Here is a 16887-nt window from a genome sequence, read left to right on the forward strand (position 1 = left end):
AATTACTAAAAAGTCAGCCATTGAATTACTCTGTGGAAATCTGAGAGGCATTCATATTTTTTAGTAAAATCAGTTCCTCATTACATTATGAATTTTCAACAGTGTATCAAACCCACGATATGATTAGTCTGGGATTACAAGGCTAAATTAAGAGCTCCTTTAGGCTTTTTTAAACTGCACAGAGAGCTCACAGTTGGTCTCTGCAAAATAACTTTATCCTAATCATCAACTATGAGAATATGCTGAAAATCTGAGAAACAGACTTGCAAATGAACAGTAAAAGCTTTCCACATATTTGTTATAGTTTCTTCAATTGGATGAGGGTATTTCTGTGTCACTGGGGTTAAGCTTAACAAAAAGCTTTATAATGTCTGACTCGTGCAACTTTGATATTTTAATATTATAGCTAGTATAGCTAGTATACCAAAATCAAACATCTCCTTTAACAGAACATTATTGTTAATAATAAATTTTCTACCACACCTGGTAACGTTGACAGAGACAGTCGTATTTCTATGTGGAAGGGTATTAAAAATGATGAGGTATACAGTTACTGCAATGGACAGGAGGAGAACTTTGAGTTCGAAGCTCATTTGAAGAAATACTGAGCAAGCAATGAATCCCAAAATGCAGCAATAAGCATAATACTGGAAAAGAAGAATTTAAATACAGTTGCATTATTCAGGCTTCATGCTGCATAAGGCTTTCAAACATAGCAAATGCTTCAAGTTCATGACCATCTAAATTTAAACAAAAGAAACTATAATCACCAAATACAATTAAACCTTTATACTTAATTGAACTATAGTGCAGGATTTAACACTTTTCCTGGCTACTCCTTTTTTAATTTGACAGAGACAAACGTTTAAACAAAAAGCATCACGTGCCAATATGTGCAGCATCAGATTAAAACTAAAGAGGGTTGAAAATTTATCTTCTGAAGACTATGTACGCATTACTTATTATGAGTTCAGGAACAACTTAAAGCAGCTTTATAGTCCAACAAACTGGCTCCAAAGCAGGAACTCCAGAATTCTGGTCCTATTTTTCATAGTGCTCCCTTTGTAACCTTGAGCTGATACTACATTCTCATATCTCTCCCTTTAAAATGCCAAAAAAAACCCACTGCAAAGCCATACTTTCTTCATCACAGCAACAGCAACTGAAACATCGTGATTTCATGAAGAACTTTGCTGCTGCTGGGCATCTAGAAAAGCTGCTTTTTAAAGCAACAAAACCTGACAGTTGTCTAAAATAAATACAGTATTCAAAGATCTGGGCTTTAAAATAAAAATGTATTTACTACTTACAGTTTCCTCAACGAAGTACTCAGTTGTGTTTTCAAATGACTGATATACAAACATGCAAGAACAGAAAATTACAAAATTAGGTGAGTATAATCTGCATTAAATTTAGTGTGTCACTTATCTGTCCTAAGAGCTTCAATCAAAGGGTCTTCACACATGGCTCAAAAACACATTCATCATGTAAAGGAGCAGCCAGGTAACAAAGGAGCATCCCACAGATTTGAATGATCTCTAAATAGAGTGCTGTTTTGAAGTTAAAGAACTAAAAACATTAAATCTTTAGGAATGATCCTTTTGTCTAGTTAACAAGTGCTGCATCTAACTGTCCCTGACACAAATGCTAGGGAACAGCTTCCAAAAGTGCAGAGTAACCAAAGCAAGCTACGTCTTTGGGTTAATGCAATAGTACTGGAAACTTCTGAAAATCCCTAGAAGATGCAGAGTTGAATCACAGTTAATTACAGAAAACACTTCAAGAACTGCCGTGTGGAAGTAATAACCTTTGAGTTCAATGACTTAATTCTATTTTTATAAAAACATGAAAGTGTATAAAAATACTGCATCCATTTATATTGGACACACCATCCAAGCCTTATTTCTTTTTACCTTAGAAATGAAGACATAACTCACATTGGCAGTGCCATTCAAGTCATCTGAGCCAGTAACGTTTGCAGCATTGTTCTTTTCAGTAGTCTCATTTATTAGCAAGAAAAAAAGACAAAACCACAGAAATCAGTTAGCAGGTAGTCATTTATTTTTAAGTGTCTTCTCTCCACATGTTATACAGTGAATCTGGTTGCCCTTATCTGGTTGCCCTTTCAGTGCTACTGCAATATAAGTATTAAAATTTCATGATGCCCCTTATATGCAGGAAGGTTAAAACTGCCAAGTGTTTACCTTTTGTTTATTTATTTGGGGGCGAAGCTTCACATTACAGCTAAACTAATCCAGCAGCTAACTGGTACAGTGTCCCACTCACCGCTCTCACAGCTGCTGTTCCTGTTCTCTTTTGGGCTGTCTGGCGGCGTTCACATGACACCACTGTGAGTCAGTTCAAGGGCCTGAGCCAGCAGAAACACAGCCCTACAAAAGCTGCAGAACAGCTTTCAGAACAAACTCCCCATGGAATCAGGAGAATGATAAACTGAGAACGTGGGATAGGAAATATATCACTTTTAGCAGTTAGCTACCAGAGAGGTTTAACTGTTAACTTGATGTCAAATAATGCTTGTTAAAACAAACCAAAAAAAAAGAAATGGCATGGTCTTGAGCATAAGGTAACACCAAAGAGTAGTTTTTCACGTTTGCACCCCAGGTGGAATACAATACACAACTAAGGTTGAAAGACGGATTCTGTTTGCATCTAGTCCAGCAGTAACTACCTACAATGTCTGCGTTCTACCCAATACAGGCACTTACACCTACATAAAAAAACAAAAGACAATCTTAGTGATGATTGTCATAATCTATGGTAATTATAAATGCCGTCTTGAAAACAAGAAAAGGTGATGTAAAATAGATCTCAGAACTTTTAGTTTTAGTGGGATTTTTTTCCTTTGAATTCTTTTATTTTACATGGTGTATTATCCATGTGTAAGTCAACTCAGATGGGAACTGGACATCAGGAGGAGAAAAGCCAGAGTCAAACCCTTCGTGAAAAGAATACAGAATGCTGCTCAAAGTATGGTCACAGAATAAAGACAATGCGATTACTTACCAGGTTAAAAATGGCTATAATCAACAAGGCACCTATAGTGATGACTGCTAAAGGAAGCCTAAGCAAAGGCATTGTTTCCACTTTTTCTGAGATAGAGCAAAGACGGCGTAGGAAAGGCCACCTTTCTGAGCAGCACTTCTGTTAAAAAAAATAAGAAAGAAAAGTTTCAATAACATGGACAGCATGAGGGAAGAAATACCTGTAAATTTAAAAACACTTTATGTGTGCAGGAGAGAGAAAAGACTCTTTGTTGAAATCCTAATTTATATCTCTGAATCCAGACATTCAGATTCGATGCCTGCTACCTTGTTCAGGGGTGCTACAACCAAACATTCCATGTAAAACTCAAGCCTGATTGAATTATTAGAACTTTTTCTTTTCTCCACCAGTTTTTTTTTTTACATATGTAGAAACCACCTGCACACCTATCCATGCACATACCTCTCTACAAAGATATATACACACATACATATAAAATCCATCTACCTGTATAAAAGCTGTATGTATGTAAAAGCCATGCATGCTATCTAACTGTATCTAACACGTTATTCATATGTTTATAATTTTCACAGGGCTTTACACATTATTATGAAAACTAATTCAAACTTTGTTTTGCTTTTAATACTGTTTCCACTATAGAAACCTCAGGATTCACAGCTAGAATAATTGTTATTGATACAGAAATGAACATAAATAAGAAAACAGCCCCGCCACACAAGTGTTAATAACTTCCTCCTCCCTCCTAGCCACCTATTTTGGTACTCAAATTATTCTGAGTTACATTAATAACTTTCAAACACGACAATCCATTTCAGGCAATAAAATCTTCTGGCAGCTATCTATGCTTCTGTAGCTCCTATAAAACTAGCAGCTTAACCCATCATCCTGAAGGACAGACTGAACTGCCAAATCACATCCATCCACTTTTTTACACTTACCATACATTTCTCAGCAAAGCACACAAACAAAACGAGTGCAATGATGATTGCAACGACGCCAAAGGAAATTCCTAGTTTTGTAGTTCTAAACAGAAGATAAAGCATTTAAACAAACCAGTAATAAATGAAAATATCATTCAAACTGCACTTCAGACTAATGTTTCCTAACACTGTTTCTCAAACTGAATAGACTTTTTTTTTTTTTTCCTTCTGATGGCACTGGATAACCATCAAGTTGCTCAAGTTACTGTTGCTGTGTTGCACAAATACAACTAAATTATCCTATTCCCTCACCGAGGGTCTGAGCTATTACCCTTATGCATAAATCACATGGAAATTGCACTCCAATAGCCATGAAAAAACAACTGTGCTATAAACTTCAGAAACATCAAACATCTGATCTGCTTTCTTGGAAGTATGAGAAGAAACCAGAAGTTCCTTCCTTGCAACTCTACAGAAAAAAGGAGCACTGAGCACCTTTTCACCAGCTAATCCCATTTTTCTATTCCTTGTTCAGTCAACATTCTTACAGCCAGCTGTTATAAAATAGTAATCCTCAATCCCCCGATCATCTCCTTGTGTAAACTAATGAGTCATGCAGATTACTTAAGAAATATCTGTATTTTATTTTCATAGTGATATCTGGGCTCATTTCCCAACAACACGAACGCATGCTTTCATTAAGGGTTAAATTACACTAAGAGGAGTTTCCCTCAGGAACTCCAGGGGACTTCAAGAAGTTTCATGCCTGTGAGTTTCACTTAAGCTACGGGCTAATTTGAATTATAAGTTATTAAAATACTGGCACTTACTTGGGCATTATGAACACTTGTATCAGAAAAATACAGAGGAACACAAAACTTGCACACGCAAAGTAACTCTTCAGTTTTAGAATAGTAATGGTGCGGTACTGAAACAGATTTTAATAGATCAGATTATTATAAAGAATATTACCTTCTTTAAAATGCTGCAAAGTTTTTGTGACTACACAGATATAGAAGTTTACACTGCACTATTCAAAACATACACAAAACTAAAAAACAACAAAAGAAAGTCATCTGAATATCTGTCAACATATACCAGCCCAGACCAAAGGATAATTTTTAACCTAGAGGGAAATCCTGCACCAATTCTGTAGATCAGAACTTCACAGATGCATGTGATCAAAATCCTTACAAAAAAGGACATACACGGAAGTAAATCTAGTATATACATATGTGTGTACATATATATACGTACATATATATGCGTATGATACACAAATATACACACACAAACACTTGTGTGTGTGTATATATACAAATTAACACACACACACACTACATATTGGTTCATTATATATATGTGCACCAGCAACTATGCACAGTGCATCACAGCACAGCAAATTTAGGAACTTAATAACGGTATTATAGTTGTAATGAAGCAACCACAGAAAGTAATTTCATTACAGATGCAGTATTTAAATTCTCTTTACTTTTGAAAGTTCTTCATACAGTAAAACCAGCCCAACCCCTACTGACTCCCTATGGCAAGAATTTAACCACGGATTAGAAACACTCTCCAGAACATGGGTTATCAAGGAAGAGTGGCCAACTTAAACAAATCACGAGATCCACCTTCCTGTAGGTACCAAAAACCTCTCTGGGTTTGCAGTCATCTCCAGAATCCAATTCAAGAATGAAAACACAGTTTTAAGTATACTATTATGCCACTCTGAAGTAGAAATCAAAGACCAAGAACTATTATTTTGCTCTTACCAACCTCTTTTTCAAGACCAGGTTCTGCAAATATCAGTGAAAATCCACAGAAGTCATCAGATTTGCCACACCATGGGCTGCATGCACAGAGATACACATTACAGAATGTCCAGAACAGCCAAGGAAGAATGCAAAAGCATTGTAGTTACAGCCTTACAGTAGACAGGGTGATGGTGCTGTGGATTTATACACAATTGACAGCTTTGAAAAGTCTTCATTCATAGGGTGACCCATGAGCTGCTAAGTTTCCATGCTGTTGACAGGCAGATCCAGAACTTCCTCTAACAGCAGAGTTTGCCATTTATGTGCAAAATGTAACCCCAGACCTTTTTTGCGGTTTAAAAATAGTCATGTAGAACAGCAAGTGTTCAGAGATGGCTAACAGCCTCCAAACTCTGCCCTTAAGTATTACCAACAGCATCACCTACTAGGAATAGTAGGAAGTACATAGTAGGAAGTACAGTGTTAATAGCCTTGCCGTAATTTAAATGAAAGATTTTCTTCTTGAATTCACTGGTTCACATTTGATAGGAAATTAAACCCTGTATTTTAAATTTAAAAACAAAACAAAAAATAAACAAGGAGAAGACAACATTGCTTATGCTTGTATGTTTTTAAATGCAACAACAGAATAGTTCAGTTGGAAGGGACCTTCAAAAATCACCAAATCCAATTGCCTATGTAATGTCAAACACACCACCTGCTACTGAAAGATCATTTACTGTCAACTAACCTGACATTAAACCAACTTTATTATTACCCCAAAACCGTGTTTTGGCTTTATACACAGGTTTTGGTCAGGACCGCACCCCATTTCTTCATAGTTCTTATTTTAATAAACAGAATGCAAATATTAACTTCCTATCCTTGTACCGCCACTTAGCTCATTGCTTTGGACAGTCCTAAGAAATGAAGTGATAACTCTGTTATTTCATAGTATCATACCACACAGAACAGCTAGACTAGCCATTGGCTTCTTGCTCAAAGAACGAAAATAACAAGATTATTACTGAAAACTAAGGCAAAGAGGAAATTAAATTAAACAAAAAATTGCAAGACGAATACATGGTAACGTTGTTGAGAAGTAAATTTTGCATCTGGAGTTAAAATTGAGAAAAAAAAAGATGATAGAAAATAAAAGCTTTGCATACTTAGTTGAACTGAGTCCTTCAATGGTTGACATCATTTCATCATAAATATCTTCCTCTATTCTCCCCTTCTGAGATGAATTTCTGTGAACGATATGAAGTCTGTGTCACATGCTATTCAGCTTAATCCTCTCTATCCAAACTACACGGTGGAGTTATCACACACATTGTTTATCTTAACTAAAAAGCTTTTTGACAAATACAGGTATCCTAAATCACATTAAAATAACATCTGGCTACTTTCAAAACTGAGGGAAGACAGGTTGGGGAGAAAGCCTTCAGAGACTGCCAACCATAACAAACATGAATTTAGATGCCTTTTAAAAGTCCAGAGACCGAGCTGAACATTCTCATTGTGGAAACAGCATACACACTGATTAATCAGTCAAAAGATCACATGCTTACAGTAGATAGAACACAAAATCATATATCAAGAAAAAAAAAAGTACTCTACAAACCTGTCAGAAGTCCTCTGGCGCCCAGTGGAACACAGAGGTATTTCCTAAATCACGTAAGGAATATAGAATAAGTTACACACTCAACAATGTGAACAACCATTGAGAATGAACTTCAAGAGAAAGTCAAAAACAGTTTTACTGACAAACAACATTCAAGAAACATTCTCAAACAGAAAAGCTTATCCAAACCAACACTTCCCAGTAACATTTTCTGCTTTAACCAGTGGGTGTTTTCTGTCCTTTCTGTAAAAATCATTAGAAAATAATTTAACAAATCTTTCCCCTGATTTTTCTCCATACACTGAAATAACTAAGATGAGCAGAGACAAGTAAACAGGAAACTACTTGCACAAACCCAAATGGAATATACTTCATTTTAAAAATTACAACTGCCATCTACTCAGAGAGTAGCATAGCTCTGCTGGGCCTTGGAAGCACACCTGAGAAGTGTGCATCTCCTCCTTTCAGTAATGGCAGATTGTAGGAAAAATGAATTTTCTTAAAGTATTTTCTGACAAAAGCCCATTGTAAATGGAGCATGTGGAGGGACAGTTTATTTTCTATAAAATTTCATGTGTGCATCTAGAAGCTAGGACAAAATATTTCTTTTCTAAAACCACACATATTGAGTACAACCCTAGGATAGAGAAATGTCAGAAGATACTTTCAGTGTTTTTCTTTGAAGGCTTATTACAAGCATAATATGCTAGACTTACGTGGTGTGTGAATATTGTTTGGACTGAAGTAGGCATTGCACAGATACCTGCTTAGTTCTGTATGCATATTTAAGAGTAACAGCAGAAACTCACCCACAAAAATATGTCAGATTTTAGGTTTCAAACCACAGACAGAAGCAGTTCATAATTTTAAGATGACATAATCACTTCAAACTTCACCTTTCGTTGCCTTCCTTGTGAAGTCGAAGAGTCACTGCTCACACTTTCTCTATGGTTTAGGTGGGCAAAAGGCCTAGCTGCTCCCCAGGATTCTAAATAACGTGTCATCCGAACAGATGCCCGCATCTTCAGCCCATCATTCACTCTTGTTTTAGGAAGATGATTATTTGATTTGCACTGTTTGGACTAACAGAAAAACACAGCAACTTAGAAAACAGGAAATGATACAAATTACAAACAAACAAAGCTCAGTATAGTTGAGTAATTGTAAACTAAATAACCAAGCCACTTAGTAGGACTTGACACTCATCAGCAAAGTCGGCCAACCTCAATTTCTTTATCTCATTTAATTAATTTCAGTTGTAGCAAATCATGACATAATGAATTTGCTTGAGCTGCCTTTACAAGCCTTCACTTGTAAAACAACTTTCAAGCTTCCTGGTTTGAGAGTGATGATACCAGAGATCCTGGGACCGTAGATACAATTTCCATGCAATCAGCGCAACAGCAGGAACATAAGATTCCCAATTTCTGAGCTGAAGCATATAAAAACAGTCAGGAGAAAGATCCCACAGATGACTGATTCACTCTTAGATAATATCCCTATACAACAGGTGAACAGTCAGGCAGTACTCATGCAACAGTTCCTCTGTGGGTCTAAAAGGAAGCCTAAACTATGGAATAAACTGATGCATCACTGACTGGCTATTTGCTAACATTTTATAGGTATCTTCAGGTGAGCAGGGACCACTTCAATAGAACTAGATCTTCAATCTGAGAACTGTGCACATAATGGGGAAGGTTGTTTCGGTGTTGTGTACATAAAACATACAAAGAAGATAAGCTTGAGCTCTTAATAATTAAAAGTGGCTCTACACTGTTTCTCCCTGTAAAGATCCTGAATGAAAGGAGTTCACCATTTCTGTTCTTTTTCCTTTCGCAGTGTCTTACTTGTCAGCCGCAAGTCAATCCAAGCTAGTAATGCTTGAGATGTTACCCATCCCTGAGTGGGTGACAGTTACTAACTTTATATCTTGAAAGGAAGGTGAATCTTGCATATAAAACAGTGAGGAGAAAGTTGCTGGAAGCCACTTCACATAGAACATTCTATCTGGAAGTGGCTACACTGCTTAAGTGCTCTCTGACGTCTCATGACGTCATCCCACCATTTGAATTTGTAAGTCACATGCTTCAGGCAAATACATGGCCGAGTACAAATGCTGACTATATGAACCATGTATGAGGTTTCTGACACAGAACAGTAGGATATGCTTTCAGATCTAAAGTCCCAAATCTAAGTTACTCAGATGACTCACTCCACAGACACTTCTGTAATTAAAATGTATGAATTTAAATACGTGTTTAAAAACACGCACATACCCTTGGATCAACCACCAAGTAGGTTTTGATATTCATGGATTCAAGGTAAGGATCTCTAAGGTGTCCATTTCCTTCTTCTACTTCATAAGCCTTGCCCAAGTGATTTAGCGTTGCTTCAGTGATGTGTACACGACTGAGAATGGAAGAAAGAAAAAGACAAACAAGCATTTAGAGAAAGGTCATACTAAGCATTTCATTTACATTTCAATGGCTACTGCTACATTTCTGCTTTTCAGTCACCACGTGCTTTGGCAGCCAACTCCAAAATCCTGCCAGTACTTTAAAGTGCATTTGCAATCAATCACCGCAGTCCTTTGTTGCACATCTTTCATACCAAGTATCCCAAAAAACACCTCCCAGAATGAGATAGTATCAGTACAAGATTAAAATGAAATAAGCACAATAAGAGAAAGATGGAGATACAAGAAGAAATATCATCACAGAAGATCTGATGACTGAGAAGACAGACATACAGGCAGGTTGTTGCAGATTGTAAGAGCTGCAAGGACAGCTCACATAAAACGCAGAAGGGAGGACTGTCTTAGGCTGGAAATGCATGAGGAGTTACAAAAAAAAATGGAAAAAAAAAATTGGAAAAGGTTTTTCTCAACAAGGAAGACAAGTCTTGAAGTCTGTCTTTTCTGACAGAAACAACCACACTCTAACACAGCAACACGTCTAATGGAGCAGCTGGCACTTTTTGTATCCACTCATGCTTTCCCCTTGGATGTTACTTAGTTCAGCATCCTGGATCACATATTTGCACGGAAATAATAAGTTGAGTTACACTTTTCCACACAGAATTTCTTAATGAGAGGCCTCAATACGTTCATGAAAGAGACGCATAATTTTGTTCTATTTTTTCTAGTTGTCCCACAACTTTTCTCATTTTTCCTTGGCACAGAGGGGTTAATCACTGCACCATCATTCCTACAACCCATCAGCACAGAGCTGTTAACAGCACAGCCCAGAATGGAAGCTGACAGCACTTGTCTAACTGCATAAAAAAGGGGGTGACGGTCCAGTCCAGCTCAACTTTCTTAACCTGAATAGGATATGTGAAGATCAAGCAGTCAAGACCTGGAGACCGCGGGCTGTGGCTTCCCACAGAAGAGCAAAAAATTCCACAGTTCATTTGGAACTAGAAGGTAAGAGGTTTTTGCTTACTGGTAATTTTCAAAAAAAGACTATGTTTTTTTTCCAATGGATTAAGCAGTTTTGAAACAAGGGAAAGTATGTGAATTTGAACTCTTACAGCCAGCTTCTGATCGCCACTTCTCCCCCCCCACGGGAACTGAAGCATACTGAGTGATGTCTGTATTAACTCAGCATTACAACCCACATGTACTGCAGTAACTTTTCTGTCTTTTTCTACTTAGCTCATCTGTTCAGTATCTACCTCTCCTCTGATCTTTTCAGTATCCATTTTTATTATGTATGGATCCTCTCCCCTCTTCCCAAATCATACACATGTACATACAAATCATACACATATACATAGTACATTTCAGATCTGTAAACTTCTTTCTATTTAACTTCTTAATGCTGACAACTTCCAACAGTTACTAATGCTTTAGTGGATTCCAGGGTCAACACATAACAAAAGCAGCTAAAGCTGCCTCTCAAGGCAAGCTTTGACATGCACTAAGGCATATCAATGCAGAACACCTACAACACCGCACTCTCACTTCCCTATGCTAATATGCCTGAGCATGCATGTCAGTGTTTCAGGTCCATCTGTGCCAGAGAAATGGTCATAAACGTGGTTTTAATCTTGGTGCTGTGCTTTTCCGTTTTACCAGTCTATTATTATGTTATTACAAATGTAAATTAACTTTAGACTATGAAAGAAGAACAAGGATACTCAGTCAATGGGAATAAATTATTCACAAAAAGAGCAGTTTCTCTGCATCTTTCCAAAAGTCTTTAGAATTTCCTCATTCACAAGGCCCAACACATTTATACTTCCTATTTTAAACAAAAACCTCAAACTGCTCCCAGTGACAAAACTTCTGCTGACTTCCAAAGGAGCAGACCTAGCTAAGAGTGGAAACTATGGAGAACCCCAGGCAGATGATTTTTCCACACTAGAAGCTACATAACAAATAGAAACCCCTCCTCCCTGGGAGGCTCAGTCTTCCAGGAACAGAAGGTTTCCTGTGGCCAGTTTTAACACATGGAAAGCGAGTGCTACAGAAAATATTATGTGTTATGTTTTGGAATCAACAAGCAAACTTAAAATAACTTTTATCTCTATCAGAGAATCAAACATTTGCATGACAAATGTTTTGGAATAATCAGTTTTTAAGATTCGACAATAGTCCTAAATGTGACATTTGTGTGATATTCATGTCATATTCAGAGTCGTGTTATTTCCTTTGCTAAGAAAAGAAACTTCACGACTCCATATTCTTGTTTAACCATGCAGAATTCTCTAAAACACTCAACCTGGATGATATTGCAACCGTTAACTAAGTTTCAATCAGTTTGCTTTCTGCTACCAAAGAAAGAAAAGGATGTGATATTCATATCCCGCTACTCTGCACAACTTACCTAAAATACAAGTAAGGAGACACTCTACAATGACAGTGAAACTAAGTAGACAAAAAAAGAGTAATTGGAATCTCAATGCTTAATAGTTTTGAATGGAAAATATATACCTCTTAGAATGCCATTCCATTAATAAATGTTAATTTGCAAAGAATACCAAGAACTTTCAAAGTTACAGCATCACATTTGGGAAGGGAAAAAGGAAAACTCTCAATATGATCATTTTTGTGTAAACCATTGAAAAGACAAAAAAAAAATTGAGCCAAATTTTAATCCTCAAGGTTCAACTGAGAAAACAGAAAACAACTGTATTATCCTCTTTTAGGAAAACGTGCACTGCTAGCATTTAAAAAATACATTTACAATTGTCCTTTTCTGTAAATACCTTCAAAAGCACAGCAAAAATATCAGGCTCAGGCCCAACACCCTGCACTGCTGAGTGACACAAAGCAAGTCATGCTACATTTTGCCTCAGCTCTTCCACCCAGGACTACTCATTCTCCTTCCCATTCTGCCCATGCCAAATACAGCTCAGAGAGAATACACAACAGCTATAAATTCTTCTTCCTTGGACGCTCCTCACCAGGGTTTATTTTAATTTCTGAGAGTTCAGTGTTGTGAAGTGTTTGAATATTGAGCTAACATAAATCAGGTGACCAGGGAACCAATTGATGTATCAACAGAAACACCAACTGCTGTAAATATGCAGCTTTTCTTTGTCAACCTATGTTCTGTATCTATTCTTTACTGAAGCTTAAAAATATAGCATTACCCATGTACACAACACAGGTCCAGTCAACTCAATAACAGTGCTAAAGCCACACAACTTTCTGAAATGAAGGAGAGGTCAAGAAGTAGTCACTTTCCTGCTAACACACTTGTACAGCTCAATAAAAAAGAACAACCAGAAAATACTGGGTTTTTACTGCTCAGGCAAGTACACATTTGTCCATTTTATTCACATCATTATAGCGATTTGTGTCATGGAACAGTTACAGATTCCAGACTGACAAGCCATGACTATGAGAAAGGTGATGACAGTGAGCCAGCAGTGAGAGTGGAAGGCCTCACCCAGGTACGCCTGCAGACTCCATGCGGTTCGCTAAGGAAACATCGTGAGACCAGACATCGTACTGCCACTTGCGGAGGCCAATCACACCACACAGTACGTTCCCAGAATGAATGCCAACTCTCATGTTGATATCCACACCTGTGGCTTCTCTCACCTGCCTGTAGAAGAGAGGAGTTAGAGTATAATTTAGACTTCTGACTTTCTTCCTTCTGGATATCTATTTGGGTTTAGTCTCATTATATGCTCGGTGCAAAGACAAGAGACAAACTTATGACCTAATGCATAACTATCAAACTAGAGGCAGTAAATAATTTTTTACAATGACAACATTAACAATGACTTGATTGAATACCTTTATAGCCTCTACGCAATTAAAAAGTCTTCTGTGCTATGCTTACTTTATTGCTTCACACATGTCCAGTCCCATTTTAACACAGTTCCTGGCATGGACTGGCAAGGACACAGGTAGGCCTGACACACAGTAGTAACAATCTCCCAGGATTTTTATTCTCATGCATTCATTCTCCTGAAAAATAATGATTAACATATTTAATGGGGGGGGAAAAAAAAAAAAAACAACAAAAAACCTGCAAGGAGACTAATGACACCAAACTAGGACTTGTCTACATCGTTTTGAGGAAGTAAGGCTACAGTCAATCCTGTCTGAAGCAAAACCTACTTCTCATTTTCTGCATTCAAATGGCTGGAGGGTAATACAAATTACTACTTCAAGTGTTTCTGAAATATAATCTTAGTAATTTCTGACTTTACTCTCGGCACTGTTTGCAACTGAAAAACTATGAATGAAATTATAGCAGTGAAAAACTTTGAAATCATTTATCATTTGGAGGATGAAATCTACTCAACTATCTTTTAACATTCATCTTTGTTATTCAGGTGTTAATAAATTAATCACTTCGTTCACCTTTTCCTCAGACTTCTCAGAGCAGTGTCATAAGAGCTGCACAGAATCTAGGGAGAAGGAAGGAATTAGGATGCCTAACCTGGCATATCTGCATACAAAAATTTTATTTTCAGACTTAATGGAAGAGGAAGTTGGCACACAGTAGAGTTTGCTGTCACTCATCATCAAAGCAGCAGTACAGTTTGGCAGCAAAAAACTTCTGAACTGTGCAGCAGAAGATACTACTGCCTGTTATTGGCTGAAGAGAGGAAAGAAGACCTCCTCATATTGTCTTTTGTTAAGATATTACTTGACAAATTTTAGCTACAAAGTTTAGAAGCAGGCCAGGGCTAATTCTGCATGAGAAGGCTGTGTCGGGTTTGACTGATAAGGGGAGATGTCTTAATCAGGGACAGCTGCCACTCCAGCTGCAAAACCATCCCTGCTGGGGAACAGCCTAGCAGTTGGTGGAAGCAATTCTTCCACCAACTAAAAAACACTATTATTTACAACCAATCAGTGACAAGTGATCAAACTAAGTTGTTCTCACTCATCAATCCAAGCCTTAAAAGGATATCCACTATTCTCCAACAACTGAAGCCATCAAGTAGATTCTTAGTAAACCAGCTTACACAGCCCTGAGCTTCTCTGTTTCAAAGATCAGTGGGTAACCTTGTTAGAGCTGGTAGACTTCAGTATGCAGCCTAGTTTCCAGGTTAGCCATGGGCTTTTATTATGTAGTTTGAAGCCTACAACAGCCTTACATAGTGGAAAAGATGATAGAATAGAAACAAGAATCTCTTCTTATAGCCCAACGAGAGAGGTGGAAGACTTTGACTCACTAAATACAACTGTTTTTTAAACAGGCCAATTTGCAGAAAGCAGTGAGAAATTCAGATGTATCACTTAAAATCCCAAATCTTTTATATTCTTGTACCCAAGGAACAGTTGCAAGCAGTGACCAAATATCTTTGACCTCAGCTCCTACTGTAGCACAAAAAGCTGGTGGCAGCTAGGATGGCATAACTTATTTTTGTGCATTCTTAATCCCTGTTTTGATGCAATACAGTAAGTATGGCCCTCTTATATTCCAGTACTTTGAAGTTCCAACAACAACTGAGCTTTAACTAAATTAAATCCCTGTACCACAACAAACTGCAACACGTACCTTTGCAATCTGATCAAACTTTCCAAAAAGTTCATTCAGCATCACTACCAGTTCCTTAGGAGAGCAGTCACTGGCAAGGCGAGTAAATCCTACAATGTCTGCATAGAGAATGCTGGACAAGAACAAAAGGAAAACAAAAAAACAGACAGTTGAAATATGAAGATGTGTCTATTCCACAGTCAGTTGAACATTAAAATGCACTTAATGGAAAGCACCTCAGGCCTTAGGAAAACAACTCCAGAAAACAGGGCTAGGTATCTCAACACATTACAAGTTCAGGAGACATTATCCTTCAACAACAGAAAAGGAGCTCACTTCAGCCTGAAAGTCTGTCTCTCATTTTCAGTACCACTGGACAACATGCACTAAGAAATTAGCAACTTATACAAATACAAATACCTCTATTTCAACTTACCTAACATTTTCGTGCCTTTTAACATACAGAATGTGGAAGTTGTTGTCATGCATTTGCCTATTATCATTAGTATCCTTTAGTCGCTCTATGATTGCCAGCTTCATTTCCATAGATATATGAGCTGGCAGTATGGATAAAAGTAAATTTTCCTAAAAGGAGGGGAAAAAAATTAAGGATGTAAAACTTTTCATATACTAATTTTGCAACTGCAGGATTTAGTGACAACAAAAAGGAATTAAAGAGATAAAACCTCTTCATTCAACAAGCCTTTGAGTAATAAATGTCACATTTTCCAGAAAAGACTGTTCCATTTCAGTTCTCAGAAACAGATTTTACAGCTAAGTTGGGGTGTTGCATTCTATTTTCTTCCTTGTGACCTAGATGCCACATCACTCTAACTACGAAACAGAGGAAAGAAAATCAGTATTACTACAATTTCTAGATAAATTAAAACCTTCTCCTTTCTCCTCCCCCCCCAGCCAATCTCAGGATTACACTAGCATTTTCTGATAAAACTTCAGATAAAAGCTTACTTTCTGTAACTAGTAATCTACACAGTATTAAAAACCCTCAAACAGAGCAAACCAGCAACTGATGCCACTGAAATAAAACTCTTCTGAGCTGAGCAAGATTCAGTCTTTTCATAAACCACTTACATTACTTGCATATTCAGTGCATTATCTGTTACGCTGGCTTTGTCCTAAACGCTGCCGGGCAGAAGAGGAATACAAAAGAGTACTTTTAATCCAGGCAAGGCTCTGCTGCTCCATAGCAGGGTCACCACAGAAGAGAAAATGCCACATGGAGCAGCTACGAGCAGGAACTTCTGATGACACTGCCAGCAAAGCCAGAAGACTGTGTAACTGAGTAAAACTCTGCCTCTTCTGCCTAAAACTTTGTCTCCTTTTCCCAAGCAACTGTGCAGCAGTCCACAGGTGGAAACAAGCTGTCAGGATTGCTTAACCAGCACTTGCCACCAAAAATAAATGCCTTAGGATCACAGTGGGAAGAAGGAGCCCATCAAACACTTGACTAAACTAGCCCTAGACAGCAGTCTGGCTTGAGGCTGCCTCCCAGAAACAGAAACGTCTCCTTTCTCTCCTCCAGCATTTTATTAATAGGAGAGCCAACTTTGGCGAATAACTTAAATGAAAACAGAGCCCCGCTGCATGTAGCG

General features: G+C 37.6%; 1 protein-coding gene across 13 annotated transcripts in view; it reads right to left on the minus strand.

Annotated features, from left to right (window-relative positions):
* The window catches only part of ADCY7 (adenylate cyclase 7), a 58859-nt gene that overhangs the window by 6935 nt on the left and 35037 nt on the right, over positions 1 to 16887 (minus strand). For 12 of the 13 annotated variants that reach the window (XM_015292401.4, XM_040707183.2, XM_015292402.4 and 9 more), the window contains 15 exons: positions 15711 to 15859; positions 15296 to 15407; positions 13622 to 13749; positions 13223 to 13381; positions 9602 to 9734; positions 8222 to 8407; positions 7326 to 7369; positions 6871 to 6951; positions 5724 to 5796; positions 4775 to 4872; positions 3963 to 4047; positions 3025 to 3162; positions 1914 to 2000; positions 1311 to 1349; positions 484 to 647 (listed from right to left, as the gene is read on the minus strand). In XM_015292401.4, the coding sequence (XP_015147887.2) occupies positions 484 to 647; positions 1311 to 1349; positions 1914 to 2000; positions 3025 to 3162; positions 3963 to 4047; positions 4775 to 4872; positions 5724 to 5796; positions 6871 to 6951; positions 7326 to 7369; positions 8222 to 8407; positions 9602 to 9734; positions 13223 to 13381; positions 13622 to 13749; positions 15296 to 15407; positions 15711 to 15859 (1676 nt within the window). The remainder of the gene's footprint in view (positions 1 to 483; positions 648 to 1310; positions 1350 to 1913; positions 2001 to 3024; positions 3163 to 3962; positions 4048 to 4774; positions 4873 to 5723; positions 5797 to 6870; positions 6952 to 7325; positions 7370 to 8221; positions 8408 to 9601; positions 9735 to 13222; positions 13382 to 13621; positions 13750 to 15295; positions 15408 to 15710; positions 15860 to 16887) is intronic. The other variant, XM_015292407.4, reaches the window with a different exon arrangement.

This window comes from Gallus gallus, chromosome 11 (assembly GCF_016699485.2).
Source record: "Gallus gallus isolate bGalGal1 chromosome 11, bGalGal1.mat.broiler.GRCg7b, whole genome shotgun sequence".
NCBI classification, from domain to species: domain Eukaryota; kingdom Metazoa; phylum Chordata; class Aves; order Galliformes; family Phasianidae; genus Gallus; species Gallus gallus.